At 45.2% G+C, this 17,231-nt stretch overlaps 1 protein-coding gene across 1 annotated transcript; it reads right to left on the reverse strand.

Annotated features, from left to right (window-relative positions):
- Positions 1-14,982: 14,982 nt before the first annotated feature.
- On the reverse strand, positions 14,983-16,001 carry FAM50B (family with sequence similarity 50 member B). The gene has a single exon (XM_046638716.1). It carries the CDS (start codon positions 15,999-16,001, stop codon positions 14,994-14,996), a length of 1,008 nt encoding a protein of 335 aa, XP_046494672.1. The 3' UTR covers positions 14,983-14,993.
- Between the last annotated feature and the right edge of the window lie 1,230 nt (positions 16,002-17,231).

The following is a 17,231-nucleotide window of genomic DNA, read 5'->3' on the forward strand; positions in this document are numbered from 1 at the left end:
TGTATCATGCTGTTGAATTTCATAAGTCTCTCTAATTCACCTTAAATTCCATTTGTATATGTGATACCCACATCACCAACCAATTTGTGAGCAACCCTTTGTTACATTTTATTTACTGCAGAATCATCAGTAGATGTATTGCAATATCAAAGTCACTTTCATAAGCCATCGGCTGACATTATTCTAGATCTTCTCAGAAGTCATATCTTGTTAAAAGTCTGATTCATACAGAGCAGATGTCCAACAATAAGGAAACGGCTTAGTAAATTATGGTACATCAACACCATGGAATATTACACCACCATTAAAAGTATAATTATGTAGTTTATTTTGAAACATGGAACAGTATTATATCTTATTGAAAAAAATAGTACATAAAAAGTATGTATGCTCCGATTATAACTATGCTAAATATTTATGTATTGGAGAAAAGGTCAAAGATAATATGCAAAAATGGTGAGGATATGCATTAAATGTTTTTAAAAATTATTTACTCTCGATGATACATTATCTTTAAATTAAAAAATACACGTGATTTGTGAAATTTCTGAAGGAAAGTATAACCCAGAAGGTTGACCCTGAGCTTTATCGTTTATGCACTGAATGGCATTTGGTCACAATACCACCCGAGAACACTAGAGAGTTTTCTTTCTCCCTGTTTATAATATTTTAAGTCTGTAACTAGAATTAAGTATGTTTGATGTGACCAAAACTATAAGTTTGATGTCAATAAATGAAGTAGTGGGAGAAACAGTGGGCAAAATTTATTCATTCGTTCTTTTACTCAAGAAATATTTATCAGGATACTTATCATGGACCAGCCTCTGGAGAACACCACGACAGATACAGCCCCACCCTCATGGAGTGTGTGTTCTAGGCAGGAAGACACGGTAATCCCAGGTAGATTTGTCAGGTTTACATGGCAACTCTACAGATTTTTAATAGGAAAAGACATTGGATGTCAAGAGCTTGATGGACATTTGACATGCTCTACTGTCTGGCATCCATGACCCCGATTCTTCCCCACTATATGAGGTCTTGCTGGGAGGGTAAATTCAGAGGCCTCTCTCCTGTATAGAAGCTGAAGGGGTTGCATCATCCTTCAGTTTGATACATCCTATTGGGCTGTATCCACAGGGGTGAGCATGAGCCCTAAGCTGGGCCAATAGGATGTGCTCTCCGGGACTCTGACTCTTGAGTGAATGCTGAGAGGAACGGCTGTGTCATTCTCAGAAACTGGCAGAAGGCCTGGCTACCCTCCTCTGCAGCAAGACTGCTGCTGTCATGCCCTATTGATGAACTGTGTCCATCCAGTAAATTTCTCTTTGCTTATCTTTGCCAGAATTCTTTCTGTTGTTTGCAGTCAAGAACTCTAATAGACACAAAGAGAAATGTCATCTATTTGGTTTAGCACAGTGGTTGGGAATAAGGCAGACATAGGGGCAAATCCTGTTCCCACCGCTTAAAAATCTGGACAAGTTGCCAAAGCTTTGAATGCCTCAATTTCCTTACTGGGGAGAGTGGTACCTGCCTCCTTGGTGACGGCTGAATGAGAAAACACAAAGCGTCTGGCAGGGTGTTGCGCTCACTCTAGGGCCTGAAAAGGTTTTCTTATTCCCTTTTCTTTCCTTTCCATCCTTTTTCTTCAAATAAATACTCGGTGATCTGTTGGCTGGTAGAACTTTAAAACTAAACCAAGGAAATAAGAATCTGTAGCTTTTGCTCCTTAGTGTCCAGTTTTCTCTCTCCTAATAAATTTTCAGGATAAACACTGGCATGACATTTATATTTCTAGAACGCGACTTAGTAATTCTAAAAATTAATGGAATAATATACATATTTGTTGACCATAGCAAAAAATGGAATAATATATATTTCTTGACAACAGTAAAAAGGGAAATAATGCATTTTTGTTGACAATATTAAAAACCAAAGCTGAATAACCTTTCAGCCCACTGTAGCCAACAAAAGGGAGACACAGGAAATTTAATCCACTGTCAAATGATAATAGTACTTAAAACACACAACGACAACAATAAAAACCCCAAGCTACCTCAGGACGAATAAATTGGCCCCACAGCTTAATCCCAGTGCAAGGGGACCAACAAAGGCAGGGGACCAACAAATTTGATTTCCCACCTCTGTGAGCGGTGCATTCAGCCTGCTTAGGAACGACATCTAGATCTGCTTTTGTAAACAGCAAATGATATTTATGTTCTCGTTAAGCCCGTGGAGGTAGGTTCGACTCATATGTAATCAGCCTGTATTAGCATAATTCACTGGGGCGCTCTGACTCCTCACTTTACTTCGTGACATATGACGGAGCAAGGGACTGAGACCCTCTAAAGTGCATTAATTCTTCTACAAACCTGGCCAGGCAAAGAGGGGCAGGTTTCTAAAAATTATAATCTCATTGCTTCGGAGACGCGAGCTTAGTTCACAAAATTAGAACGTGGCAGCTGAGACTCCCTTTGGGGCCAGCATCTCATTTCACCACACCCCTGAGGCTAATGTTTACAACGTATTTTCTATCCACTAGCTGAAATATTATGCATGATTTAATTTCACAAGATAATTTTATGTAATAAGCAAACAAGCATGCTGATCTTCATCTTTTGCTCTTTGACCTAGACCCTAGGGGAACGTTCTCATGGTAGGAAAAAGGATTTGCATATTTACTCCAAATGTACTCAGTATTCAACCATCAAGAATAATTGCTAAACAAAGAAATCAACTAATCAAGTCATCCCAAAACTTAGTGGCTTTTACAACATAATTGTTATTTATTATCGCCCATGGTTTCTATGGGTTAGGAATTTGGGAGCAGTCCATCTGGGAGGTTCTGGCTCCCATGAAGTTTGCTGTCAATTTTTGGCCAGGGCCACAGTTGTCTGGAGGCTTGATCCATGCTCCAGGTGGCTCCCTCATAATAGACGGCAAGTTGGTACCAGCTGTCGGCTGGGAGACCTCAATTATTCTCCACTTGCTTCTCTCCACAGTGCTGTTGTCACACACACTGTGTCACACAGCTTGGTGGCTGGTTTCTTGTCTAGCAAGTCAAGAGTCTAAGTCAGTAGCCCTCAACTTGGAGTGATTTGCCCTCTCACCCATAGGACATTCTGCAATGTCAGAAGGCATTTTTGATTTTTACACTGAGCAGGAGGTACTACTGGCATCTAATGAGTAGAGGCCAGGATGCTGCTAAACATCTTACAAGGCACAGAGCAGCCACTTACAATAAAGAATTATCTGATCCAAAATGTCAGTAGTGTTGCTGTTGAAGAACCCCAGTGATAGGGGGAAACTGCGGTGTCTTTTATGACCTCGCCTTAGAAGTTTCACACCGTCACTTTCCCATCTTCCCATCTTCTACTGGTCATATAGGACCAGCCCTGATTCCACGTGGGAGGGAACTACATGAAAGCATGGATACTGGGAGGCGAGGATTTCAGGGTCCATCTTGGACGTTAGTCAACACAGCACCCAAGTCTTAGAAGTGGTCATGTTTATGTGGTAGGACTATGAGTGACTTTTTCTCCTTGTCCGTATTTTCTGAATTTTCTGGAATAAGAATGTATATTTATATAATAATACATACACATAACTTTTATATAATGCAAAATAAACGTCAAAAACAATGTGTTAAATCCCTTTAACACTGACTAGTGCTTTGTGAGATATTATCCACTGAGAATTGTTGGGTCATTGGCCTCAAATAAATTACAGTCTAATACCGCAGGATGTTTTTAATAAGAGATCCAGACAGCAGCTATGAGGAGTGGTTAGGATCCTATTGTCCCCCTTTTGGTAAGAAGATGGAGCATTTGCTATTCAACATCTAGAGACCACTGCTTCTTGGGCTCTGACAACTAGAGCTTTCCACGGTATACATTTTCTCTCTAAATCTTATTTCCCTATTTCAACAATTTAAGTCAGGCCAAACTACCCAAACAACACTGTTATAGAAACTTTAGATGACACCATTCATCCATTTTCTCTTATCTCAAGAGGTTATTATTCAGATTGCCTTCTGACTCAAAGATGAATTCTCTTCCTCCTCTGCAAAGCTGGTTGGTCATCCATCGGGGTTGTACTGCATCTTAAACCTTCTTACCTCTTCTGGGGCCTGGCTTCATCAGTCCTCTTCCATTCTCCTGTTACCTTCAACCTCTCCCTCACTACAGGCCCTTTCATCTCAGCATATAAACACACTTAAATCTTTCCATCCTTTAAATTTAAAAAAAGTGGTACACAATATCTTCCTTCTCCCCTATATCCATCACTGGCTATTGTTCAATTTCTTCCCTTCCCTTTCCAAACTTGTTAAAAGAGGCGCCTATATTTACTGCCTCCACTTCTTCACCTCCCAACCCTCTTCTTGTCCTCCCCAAGGCCAATCAGCTGCTGAAGGCAAAGAGTTTCTGCTCTTACTTGCCCAGTGTCTCTCCAAGACTGAACTCTGCTCATTTGTACTGGATTCACCCGGAGGGCTACCAAACTGGATCTCTGGGGTTGGGGGTCTGGCAGGACTCTACAGCTTGGGGGAGCTCTTATGACTCATGCTCACCAAAGAACAAGAGCTCCCAGCTCGTCCTTCAACGCCGGCCTCACGGATGAGACTCACCTCCTTCCCACACACTGTATTTTGGTGCCTCTTTCAAAGGCAGAACTAGGGCTGACTTGTAACAGAAATTCTTGTGATGTGAAATCACATACAATGAAAAAGGAAAAAGAGGGAATACAAACACATATTTTTGTCCTGAAGAAAACTTAAAAAGGTCAATCTCATTTCCTTTTTCTTTTTTTGCTAGCTACTTACCCTTGAAATGAGGTTAGTCTCGGCTTCTCAGACTTTCAGTATGAAGGCGGTGGTGGTGGAGATTTGAATCTGTGCTGAATAACACAGATGGGAATGACCCATTTAATATTTGGCATAACGGAGGGCCGTGTAGGAGGGAAACGATTGTGCAAAGAGTGAAGTGGGTTAGAAATCAAAGTGTTTATCTCTAACTCTGTCACTTCATACCCTACAGCATCAGATTTTATCAGTGCATTAGGTGGCTGATACAGTTAAAGATGTGTGGTCTTGAAAATCATAACTTCCTTAAAAAGACAAAACTACACTAATATGTCGAACAAACCAGTGCCCTTATCTCCTGGTTAGATATTTGCATTTCTTAAGTGTGAAGGTTGTAGACAGGTGGCTGATAGAGCCCTGGGGTTTACTTGTGGTGGAGACGGTAAAGGCTGATCGACACTGTGCTGAGGTCAGCATCAGGAGGAGAACGCAGACTCCCGGGGTAACTGTGCTCTAGGAAGGAACTCTTGGTAACCCTGCCGGGATGCCAAGGTCATGTCCTCATCCTAGCCCCCCAAGATTTCGAGCAGGCAAGGTCCAGCATGCAGAATGTTGGCAGTTCTGGGCTCCTTTTCCTCCCTGCAAACAGCCTTTTCCACCTCATCCGCTTCTCTCACTCAGGCCCCAGCACTGACTGCACAGCCTCGTCCTTCTCGTGGCAGGAGAGAGAGGAAACCTCCCCATCTTGCAGGCCCAATCAGATAAGAACATCCTTTCTAGTGGAGGATATTACTTTGCCCCGGCTTTCAAAAGCAGCCCTGGATCCTGGGTTGCTGGGCATCCATAGAAACACGGAAGGAATTTCTCTTGTGTCACCTTATCTCGCCCGGGTAAAAACTCCGAAGCAGCCCACTTACTGCCTTGTTGAACACGCTCATTCAAAGCGCCACAAAGGCCAGGTTTGAGTGGCATTTTCTTCTTCCCTGTTGGTCTTCTGATGGGTGTCATAAAATGGCTCAGAGGAACTGGGTGTCTTTATTTCCTCTTGTTTGAAGCCTGCCTCATGGTGGACAGACGGGGGAAAGCTACGTGTAGGTTAAGAGGTGGTGTTTCAGCATTTACAGGCGTTTAAAGGTGGCTGGAGTGATAGGGAGAAGGGAGGGGTGTTATAAATGAGAAATTTGTAATTTATTATGTCATTAACAGGAAGGAATGGTCTGACGTAATCTCTGAGCAGGGAGGAGCTCTGTCCTTTGCAAGCGGACGGGGACCAGGTCTTGGCCACCATACCAGGTTTCTAAGGCGCTCTTGGAAAAAGCAAAGGACGCGTGGTGGTGGAGGGCATGAGTTTTAATTCTCTTCAAGCAAAACAGAATGATAGTGCATGTGCACAGGGGGAGCTGCTGCGGAGGGACTAGTTCCATAATTTTAAAAAAGTTTCCTCCCCCTCCCTCTTTCCACCCCAGAATTGAAGTTAAATATTATTTTTCCCAATAAAATCAGTTGACTCCAGAAGAATTCCCATTTCACAGTTATCAGGGAGGGTTCCAGAGCCCTTTGTTGGCAAGTCTGGGAAGGCCGTGCCTCAGGGTTGGGAGCACGGTGTCCACAAGTGGAGTTAAGTGGTCCTGGAGAGAAACTTACCCCACAAGCACTTGTCTGAAGAGACTTTGCTACTTTCCCCCGCCTGAAAACTTCAGTGTTTGCATTAGTAGCCTTTCCACTTTATAAAGTAGGAAGGTGTTCTAGGGCTCTTTCCCAGGGTATACGATGCACACTTACCACACAGGAATGCAGAGGAGACGCTGGACCCTGGAGAGAAAGCAATTTCAAAGCAATTGCAGGAAAATAAGAAGGGCCTGTATTTTCTTCACTTTGGCCTGTCATTACTAAGGACACTAATTTTTAAAATATAGAACACTGAAAAATTGCATCTTCTAAATCTGAATCATAACGTATTTTGAAGACACATATAAATTATATATATATCTATTTAAAGAATGAAAAGGGAGAAAGTGAGATGAAAGTATTTTATGGGATTTTTCTGAAGACGAGGGGAGAATGTTTCACTATAATGGTAAATTTAAAAAGCAGATTATAAAATTACATATTCAGTTTAATGAGAAATATATACATCAAGTATACAAAAACATATGCCTGGGAAAATGTCAAAATAATAACAGTCTTTTCTGAGTAGTAAGATTATGAGAGATTTGTTTACTTTTTCATATTTTAAAAATTCTCTACAACAAGTATGTGTTACGTTTATAACATAAAAAATAAAACCCAATAAGTTTCATTTAAAAATTATACCAAGCTCTAGAGAAGGCAAATGAATCCAGGTTAAACAATATTCCAGGACACTTAGGTTAGGATTTTTTTTCCGTAAATACCCACGGCTTCACTAATTTCCCTTGCTCTGTGAATTCATCGAATTTGTGCGCCAGCAATGGCCCTGCTTCTCTCCGTCCTGCGTGGGGCAGCAGGTCTGACACAGTCCTGACGTTATTCAAGCTCCATAAATCCACAAATGAGCATGCCCATTTGTAACCGTGCAGATGTTGGACACGGCCCATTAGGAGAAGTGAGACGATGCCATAGCAATTTAACCCAGGGAAGAATAAACAGAGCGTGGAAAGCCATATGCTTCTGTAGACTAACAGAAAACAGCTGTCTTCAGGCTGCCGAGGCTAGGTATGACATCTCCGAGAACAAATTTCTTTGCCATTCTTTTTAGAACATAATTCTTTCTTCCAGCCAGAATCTCTTTTCCAGCACTTGGACCAGACCCCCTTTTCCAAACATGTCCACACCTCTGGACAGAGATCTCTGTAGTGGTTGACCTGCCACCTATTGAGGTCATCCAGACTCTGTGAAGTCAGCCTTCATAGGACAGGTCTGAGGGCCCAGGGCAGAGATGTGACTGACAGGGGAGGCCACAGGGACTCAGGTACAAACTGGAGGGCAGGTATGGGGCTAAGAGGGCTCTGGGGTGCCACTGTGGGTCCCTGAAACAAAAGGCTGCCTGAAAAGCATGCCTTTAGTAGTCCTGCGAGGGCGGACCTGTCTGAAAGGGCTGTAGTCTCTCCTCTGCCATCCCCTCGTCTCATTCTGCTCCATATTTGGACAGCTGACACCCACTGAGCTCTGTTCTCTTACCCTCCATGTTTGCGTCTTTGCCTGCTGATCCAGGAGGGGACTCTCCTTTGAAGGGAGTGTCTTCATGTCTCTCCCTTCTTTATAAAGTCTCAGAGGGGAGACATAATGAGTCCTGGCTATTGAGAGCACAGTGTCTTTAAAACTGAGCTTGAGACACATTAGTGGGCTGAGAAATCAGTGTCATGGGTTGGAGCAGACATTTAAAAGAAAAAGGAAGAGGAGAAACAGAATGAAATAGGAACGAACTGAATTGAAAATATATATTTGGTCTTTGTCCCGGTTCCAGGCACACAGCTCCTAATACCCCTGAAATTTCCCGAGTGATAAGAGTGTCTGTTATTCACCCTGAGCCCCTTCTGACCACACGTGAGTTTATGCTAATGACATGACTCTTGCGGGGCCCCTAGACAGCTTTAGGATGGGCACTGGTTGCCGGAGGAACCAACCATGTGATTAGCAGGTTGGAACATTCACCCTCTGACCTTTAGGGAGGAGACAGGGGCTGGAGACTTCCAATCATCAATGACCAGTGATTTAATCAATTATGCTTATGTAATAAGACCTCCATTAAAGCCCCCTAGATGTATTATTCACCCTCTGTCTTCTCTTACACAAATGCTGGCATAGAATATGTATTGTTTTTCTTCTTGAGTTTTTTCCCTACTTAAACACGTATCTTAGAGCAGAATGTCAGTGTGAGGAGCTTGGAGAAAGCTATCCTCCAGAAAGACATCTATTAAACTGGTCAATAATACCAAAGACAATCATTCAAAATCCCTGGAAATAGATCAAAATGCTTACAACAAATTGAGAAGCATATATTCAGCAAACTAGACAAACACACAGACAAACACAGACAAAACTCAGTACACAAACACACAGTAAGAACAGCGGGAGGGGGTGGCCTTCAAGCTAGTGGCTTCACCTGTTCCTGCACAGCTCTGTGTGCAGAAGAGCTGTTCCAGTGGGTTTGGCAGCTGAGCAGCAGCTCCCAACTTCCCTAGCTCTCCCAGTGGATTCAGCAGACAGTGGATATTGGCAGATCCCACTTACCACAGCTCCGTGCTGCAGAAGTCCTGTACCGAATGGGTGGTGGCAGCCAGGAGGGAGTGCCTGTTTTCCCACCCCCAACATAGAAAGAATGTGGGTGAGACTGACGAAAAGTACAACCCCCCATTTTCTCACAGCACTGGTTTGTGGGAGAACAGCTCTGGTAGTCTTGGCAGTTGAGGAGCAGCTCCCATCTTTTCCGGCTTCCTGAAGTGGAAGAGCTATTCCACGTAGATTTAGCAGCTGGTGAATATTGGCCAATCCCATCTCCCACCCCAACTCCCACCCCCCAGCTCTGGGCTGCCGAAGATCTATACTGGGCAATGGTGGCAGCTAGTCAATGGCACCAGTTCCCACCTCCCCCCAACACACACAGCTCCTGCTTGGTAAGGAGGATACAGGTGGTGCAGCTGGTAAAGAGTGAGTTCCCCATCCCCTTGCCTCCTCATGTCCTGATCCAAAACACAGAGATTCTGCCCAACCCAGGGGAAGAGGTGGAGTAAGCCTCAAGACTGGCAACACCCTGCTCCACTTTCATTGGATCAGACTGTGGAGCAATTTGTGCCTCAGGTTGTTATTGAAAACAACAGAGCAATCAACTAGCAATTAGTGGAGGCTAACGACTGAGTGTGATACCAATAGAGGCAGACTAGCCAGAAGCTTAATGAGGAGGTCAAGGAAAGAGACAGTCAAAGAGAACCCAGCTAAACCACAGTCATCACTGATGGTCAGGGACTCTGTGTGCATGCCCAAGGCTGAGTCCTCCAAAGAGGGACCGGAGAGGGAACGTCGGAGGTACCAGACCCTGGCTGAAGGTGGGGCAAACTTGTAAACTCTCTGAGCAGTGAAAGCAGTCTTCAAGCCACACACAGATCCAATGGCAAAAGGTGAAAATCTTTCTGGTTCAAGGGGTTTAAACACAACTTCTGATCAGAGGCTGACTGATAACCTACGCTGAGCCAGGGGTGATCTGTAGGAAACTAGGCTTAAAGATAAAATTGAGGGGAAAAAGTTTGAGCACATCAGAGGCTGCACAATGCAAGGCAAAAAGACTTCATTGAACTAGTCAAACCAAGTCACTAGACAAACAACAACAATAATGACCCCAGAAGGAGGAAAATCAGTATCCAGAGTTGCTACAATATATTGTCTAAAATATCTATTTTTCAACTAAAAATTGTGAGACATGCAAAGAAACAGGGAAGTATGACCCATGCACAGGAAAGAAAGCAGGCGACAGAAACTGCTTTAAAGGGATCCAGATGTTCGATGTAATAGACAAAAGTTTCAAAGCAGCTGTTATAAATATGTTCAAAGAACTAAAGGAAGATATGATGATGATGTCTCATCAAACAGAAAATATAAATAAAAAGACAGAAATTACAAAATAGAACCAAATGGAAATTCTGGAGTTGAAAAGTATAATAACTGAAATGAAAAATTCACTAGACTCAACCATAGATTTGAACTGGCAGAAGAAAAAATAAGCAAACTAGAAGATAGATAAATAGAGATTATGCAATGAAAAGAACAAAGAGAAAAGAAAATGAAAGAGAAATAAATTGAGCCTCAGAGAAATGTGGGACACCATTAAGCACATCAACATATATATAACGGGCATGCTAGAAGGAGAGGAGAGCAAGAAAGGAACAGAAGAAAACATTCAAAGAAATAATGGCTGAAAACTTCCCAAATTTGCTGAAAAGAATTGATCTACACATCCAAGGAAATCAATTAATTCCAAGTAGGATTAAAGCAGAGAGCTACACCCAGACATATCATAGTGAAAATGTTGAAAGTCACCAATTAAGAGACAATCTTGAGAGCCATAAGAGAAAAATGACTCATCATATGCCAGAGAACCCCCATAAGATTAATTGACTTAATCCCCAATAAACTGACTTCTCATCAAAAACAATGGACGCCAAAGGCCATATTCATTGGGATGAAAAAATAATCCTGTGAATCAAGAAGCTTATGTTCAGCAAAATTATCTTTTAAAAATGAAGGTGAAATAAAGACATTCCCAGATAAACTAAAAATTGAGAGAATTCTTTGCTTTGAAAAAGGAGAAAAAGTTGGAGAGCACATACTTGCCTATTTCAAAACTTACTAAAAAGCAACACTTATCAAGACTGTGAGGTACTGGCATAAGGACAGACATATAGTCAATGGAATAGAAGTAAGAGTCTAGAAATAAACCTATGTTTATCTATGTTTGAATGATTTTGTCATTGGGGTGTCAAGCCTATCTAATGAGGAAAGAACAGTCTTTTCAACAAATGCGCGGGAACAACTGGATAGCCACATGCAGAAGAATGAAGTTGGGCCTTTATCTCACATCCTACAAAAAAATAACTCAAAATGGATCAAAGACATAAATACAAGAGGCAAAACTATAAAACTCTTGAGGGAAAACAGGAGTAAATCTTTGAGTTTGGCCATAGTTTCTTAGATAAGATACCAAAAGAACGAGCCACAAAATAAAGAGATAAATTGGACTACATTTAAATGAAAAATTGGGGGCTCAAATAATACTCTCAAGAAAGTGAAAAGATAACCCACAGAATGGAAGAATATACTCGCAAATCATATATCTGATGTGGCACTTGTATTATAACATATAAAGAACTCTTAAGACTCAATAATAAAAAGATGAGGTACCCAATTTAAAACATGGGCAAAGAATCTGAATAAACATTTTTCCAAGGAAGATATACAAATGGCCAATCAGCATACGAAAAGATGCTCATGGGGACAGTCTGGTGATGTAGCGCTTAACTTCGCGCACTCCATCGACTGCGATGGCCCAGGGTTTGCTGGTTCGGATCCTGGGCACAGACCTATGCACTGCTTATCTAGCCACACTGTGGCAGGTGTCCCACATATAAAATAGAGGAAGCTGGGGACAGATGTTAGCTCAGGGCTAATCTTCCTCAAAAAAAAAAAAAAGATGCTTGACGTCAATAAACATCAAGGAAATGCTAATCATAACCACAATGAGATACTACTTCATACCCATAAGGATGGCTGTAATCAAAAAGGCGGATAATATTCAGTATTGGTGATGATGTGGAGAATTTGAAACCCTCATACACTGCTGGTGGGGATATAAAATGATGCAGCTGCTTTGGGAAACAGCTTGGCAGTTCCTCAAAAGTTTACACATATAGTTGCCATATGACCCAGCACTTCTATTCCTAGGTACCTACCCAAGAGAAATGAAAACATATGTCCACACAAACACTTGGACACAAATGTTCACAGCATCGTTATTCAGAAAAGCCAAAAAAAAAAAGGAAATAAGTGTCCATCAACCAATGAGTAGTGGACAAAATGTGTTATCCATACATTGAAATATTACTTGGTCATAAGAAACAATGAAGTACTAATACATGCTACCACATGAATAAATCTTGAAAGCATTATGCTAAGTGACAGAAGCCAGACACAAAAGGCCACATACTGTATGATTCCATTGTTAGGAATGTCCAGAATAGGTAAATTTATAGAAACAAATGTATAGAACGGTGGGAATGGGGTGTGTCTATGATGGGTACCAGGTTTGCTTTTGGAGTGATGAAAATGTTCCAAAATTAGATTGTGGTAATGTTTTCACAACTCTGTGACTATACGAAAAATCACTGAATTGTGTACTTTAAACGAGTGTATTTTACAGGACATGAAATATGTCTCAATTAATCTGTGTTAGTTATACACGGCTCAGGGTCTCTCATGAGCTCCGTCACAGTGTTGGCTGGGGCTGCGTAGCTGGAATCGCACGTCCACAGTGAGGCAGTTATCAACTTGCCTCACCATCATAATTGGAGACTTCAATACCCCTCTGTCAGAAATGGACAGATCCAGAAGGCAGAAATTCCTAAGGACATAGTTGAACTCAAGACTGCAGCTCCCAGCTTCCCTTGCAGCAAGGTTTGGCCAAGCAACCAAGTTCTGGCCAAAGGGATGGAAACCAAAGTATCGTCAGTTTACAGGAATCCTTAAGAGACAGCTGTTTCCTGGGATGTGGATGGGAGGTAACCGTAGCTATGGAGGCCACGTAGATGAAAGGACAAGATGGAAGTAGCCGGGGTCCTTGAAGCCACACAAATTTCTCTCTAGACTTTTCTGAGGAAGAGAAATAGGCTCGGTGAGCCGCTGTTACTTTGGGAGTTTCGTCACGCACAGCGGACCCAAGTCTAAGTAACACCAAACCTGTTAGAAATAGACCCAGGAGTTGGATTGTGGACAGCAGGTCAGTGTTTAAATGAAAGCTGGATTAGGGACTATGGCTTCACCTACAACCAAAGATGTGCGGTTCTACTATTAGCACGCTCTAAGTCGAGGTCTGGAGCTGATGAATTAGAAGTGCAGTCTATAGAGCGGACCTCTCGCCAGCCAGAGGTTTCTTAGGTCCTAGTGTGCACGTGAGTCACCTGGGGAGCTTGTTGGTACACACCTTCTGACTCCATGGGTCTAGGGTGGGAGCTGAGAGTCTGCTTGTCTATTAAGTTGCCAAGTGCAAATGCTGCTGGTCCGAGGATCACACTTGGGGTAGTAAGCATTCATTTCATACCCCACTGAAGTCAATCAGAGCCAAATCTGAGCCAGTCCTGGGCCCCGCCCCCAGTGCACTTACTGCATGGAGTCTCAGGGGAGGAGTTAGCAAGAGGTTGAGAGAAGACGATTCTGACTCGCTCCTTCTCAAACCCGACTGCACGTTGGACACCTGGGGAGCTTCAAAACATGCTGATGTCTAAAGGCCCACCCCCCTGAGATCCTGGCTCTGGGGTGATCTGGGAACTGGGAGGTTGAAAAACCTTCCAGATGATCCCAAGGGGCAGCCAAGGCTGGAACCCACTGCCCTAGAGGGCCAGTGTTCTGGGGGGAGTTCTTGTTCATAGGGTGAGGCGAGAGCTCTGGGAAAGGAAGAGTCCCTCCCCGCTGCGGGCTGAGACAACGGTAAGGTGAGAGAGGCCTCTGCCTGGGTGTTAAGGTAAAGTGGGGTGGGGGTTGGAAACTCTCAAAATTCAGGAATCAAGATAAAAATTTAAAACACTCTTTTTAAATATCAACATTAACACACGGAAATCCATGATGAATAAAATATCAAAATTTTACATAAAGATGGGTGTGTAAGCGTGCTGTGCAGAGCCATCCTGGAGCGTGAGGCACGAGGAAAGCGGTCATCTTGGCCATAGGCTGCACTTGCCAGCATTCTGTACTCCAAACCCCTCGGGCTAAACAGCCAGCTGTGAACACTGGAGGCAGGGCTGCGCCCCCAGCTTGTGAGCCCCTCGGTCACCTGAGCCTGGGGAAAGAGATGGGCGGGTCAGCCTCCGCCCTCAGATGGTTCTGAAATGGGCCATGGCAGTCCTTTAAGTAAATTAACCAAGACCATGAGAAGAAGAATAGCAGACATTTATTGAGTTCTAGGTGCTTTACAAATATTGACTCATTTAATCCTCACATCATCTTATGAGGGAAATGCTATTGTTACCCCTATCTGCAGGCAAGGACGCTGGGGCACAGAGGTTCAGTATATTTGCCCAAAATTAACACAGCAAGTAAGAAGCTAAGTTGGGAATCAAACCCAGACGGTCTGGCTCCAAAGTCCGTGCTCATGACCACTAGCCTCAATGTTGTGACCCAGGTCAAAAACGCTCCCCTCATTCCCATTTCTGTCCCATGGTGTGCAGCGTCCCGTCATGGTTTCAACAGAGCTCTGTAACAAATCTGCACAGTAACATTACAAGTACCCTGAAAAAACAACCAATCAACCCCCAAATAACGTTAGTAATGGAATGACCAAATTTGAATAATGCGAACCTTTGCTCTTTATTAAATTTCAGGGATGAAGTTAAGGTCACCAAATTAAGCTGGAAGTTACAGGTCACAGAAATCTGAGTACTGACCGTTTTCCTATGCTGGTTGTCACTGCTCTGGCGGGGCGGGGGTGGGGCACGCGCCGGAGCGGTAGGGGGCGTCACCGGATCGTGTACTTGTCCCACTTCTTCTCGGGGTCGTAGGGCTCCCAGCGGCTGGCGGGGAAGATGTGCTTGTTCTTCTCGTACCAGCTCCGCAGCACCACCTTGCCGGCGTGCGACTCGTCCTTCTCCATGGTGGCGTCGCTCAGCAGCCGCACGTCGTCGTGCACGTCGAAGTTGAAGAGCGGCCCGCTCTTGCCCCGGGCCTTGGTGACGAGGAAGTCGTAGAAGGTGTGGTAGTGGGGCAGGATCAGGTCCTCTTTGATGTACATGAGCTGCTCCACGCCGGCCGCGCGCAGCTCGCGGAAGTCCTTGCGCAGACCCTGCAGGGCCTTCTTCAGGAACTGCTGCACCGTGCCGCCCTTGTGGATCCACACCGTGCGCCGGTGCCCCGAGCCGTCCCAGTAGCTGAAGGTCACCTCCATCTCCTCGCGCTTCACCCTCTCGCGCTTGGCCTCCCACTCGCGCCGCAGCTCCTCCCGCAGCCGGTTCTCTTCCTCCTCGCGCTCGCGGTCGGGCAGGAAGCTCGTGTCCACGTCGGGGTTCTTCCCCAGGTGCTTCTTCCTCCTGCTCATCTCCGCCGACTTGGGCCGCTCCCCAGCCGCCGCGCCCTCGGCGCCCTCGTCGCCCTCGTCCGGCGAGAAGGACAGGCTGGAGATCTTGCGCTTGCGCTCCTGCCTGCGCTCCTGCTCGCGCAGCGCCTCCAACCGCAGCCGCTGCGCCTCCAGCTGCTCCCTCTTGGCCAGCTGCATCTCCCGCTCCCTCATCAGGGCCTCCTGCTTGGCCTTCATGTCACTCAGGGTCACCAGACCCACCGTGCTCGACTTCAGCTCGGCCTCCACGGCGTCGTAATGGGCAGAGAATTTCTTGTCCACCTTCGACTTCATGATGGTCTCCTCGGCGATCCGCTGCTTCAGCACCGCCATCTGCTCCTTCTGCTTTTCGCGCTTCTTGATCAGGTGCATGGCCCGGCCGGCCTCGCGCATGGTGCCCTTGTACTGAGCCATGCCCGCTGCTCGGCGCGCTCAGAGCGACGCCTGCTTCCAGTGCCTTTCCGATGCCTGGGAATTGCGGGGCTAACTCATGGATTCTGCATCAGTGAAAAAAAAACACCTGAGTTAGAGAGGGACCAAAATAACAGTTTGATTAGTGTCCTAGCTCGGTGCATTCTAATAGAACTTTCCACGATGATGGAAATGTCCTGTAGCTGGGCTGACCCATAGGTAGCCATTTGAGGCTACTGAGAGCTTGAAAGGTGGCTAGTGCCATCGAGGCGCTGATTTTTTATTTTGTCAATTAATGTAAACTTAAATAGCTACATGTGACTAGTGGCTCTCATTCTGGACAGTGTAAGGCTGGGTTTTGGGAGCTGCACATGGAGACAATTGGGCTACAGAGCAGTTACCTGTTGAGGTCTCCTCACCTGTCCAGGTACCCCTGGACAAACACAGACGTGCCAGAGTCAGAGCACCCAGACAGCAGGCCTGCAGTGGACCTGGGCCTGGATCCGGGTGTGTTGACCCCAGGAAAACAGAGTCTGAGAAGAAAATGCACCCCACCGTCCCCTGCCAAGGCTCGGCCTGGAGGAGAGAGCACCCATCTCCTCAGCCAGATGCACGGCTCCACCCGAGGACATGGCAAATGAGGACAGAAGAGGCAGAGAGAAGTGTCTGCCAGTACTTCTCTAGAGGGTGGCAATGCTAACGTGTAAGTTCCTGTTATATGTTACCTGCAAGGCAGGGCCGTGTCCGTTGCTGTCCCCACCTCTCCCGTAAGAATCATGCCTGCAGTGAGTATTTGTTGAGTCCGCCTTATGCCCAGTGCTAAAGTGAGCAGAATCAGTGTGGTCCAGCCCTGCTCACTGTGGGAAACGGGGCGTCTAGGGAACTGGAGAAGGCACAGGTCGTCTAGGTACAAAACTGCCTTCCTGGTGTTCCAGCCAAAGCAGAGTAAGGCCTCCCCCGATCTAACGTGACTCAACTTGAGCAGATGGTCCTCCCTTGGGACCCGTCCCATCCTGCCTCATGCAGCGCAGCTCCCCCTCCTGCTGGACCCTCACCCCAGCGAGCATCCAACCATCCCCCGCCTCCCAGAATGTTCTACAGTGCCCTCTGGAATGCAGCACCTCATCAGCAAGCTGTCCTAAATCCTCGGCCACCTCTTCCTCCCTCCACTGGGACCTGGCTGCTCCCTGAGGAGACCACTTCTCCCCACACCTCCCTAAAGCAGAGGTTGTC

Source organism: Equus quagga, chromosome 15 (genome assembly GCF_021613505.1).
Source record: "Equus quagga isolate Etosha38 chromosome 15, UCLA_HA_Equagga_1.0, whole genome shotgun sequence".
NCBI classification, from domain to species: domain Eukaryota; kingdom Metazoa; phylum Chordata; class Mammalia; order Perissodactyla; family Equidae; genus Equus; species Equus quagga.

Excerpts from the sequence above, each read along its gene's own strand:
- FAM50B (XM_046638716.1), bottom strand. The coding sequence starts at position 16,001 with ATGGCTCAGTACAAGGGCACCATGCGCGAGGCCGGCCGGGCCATGCAC.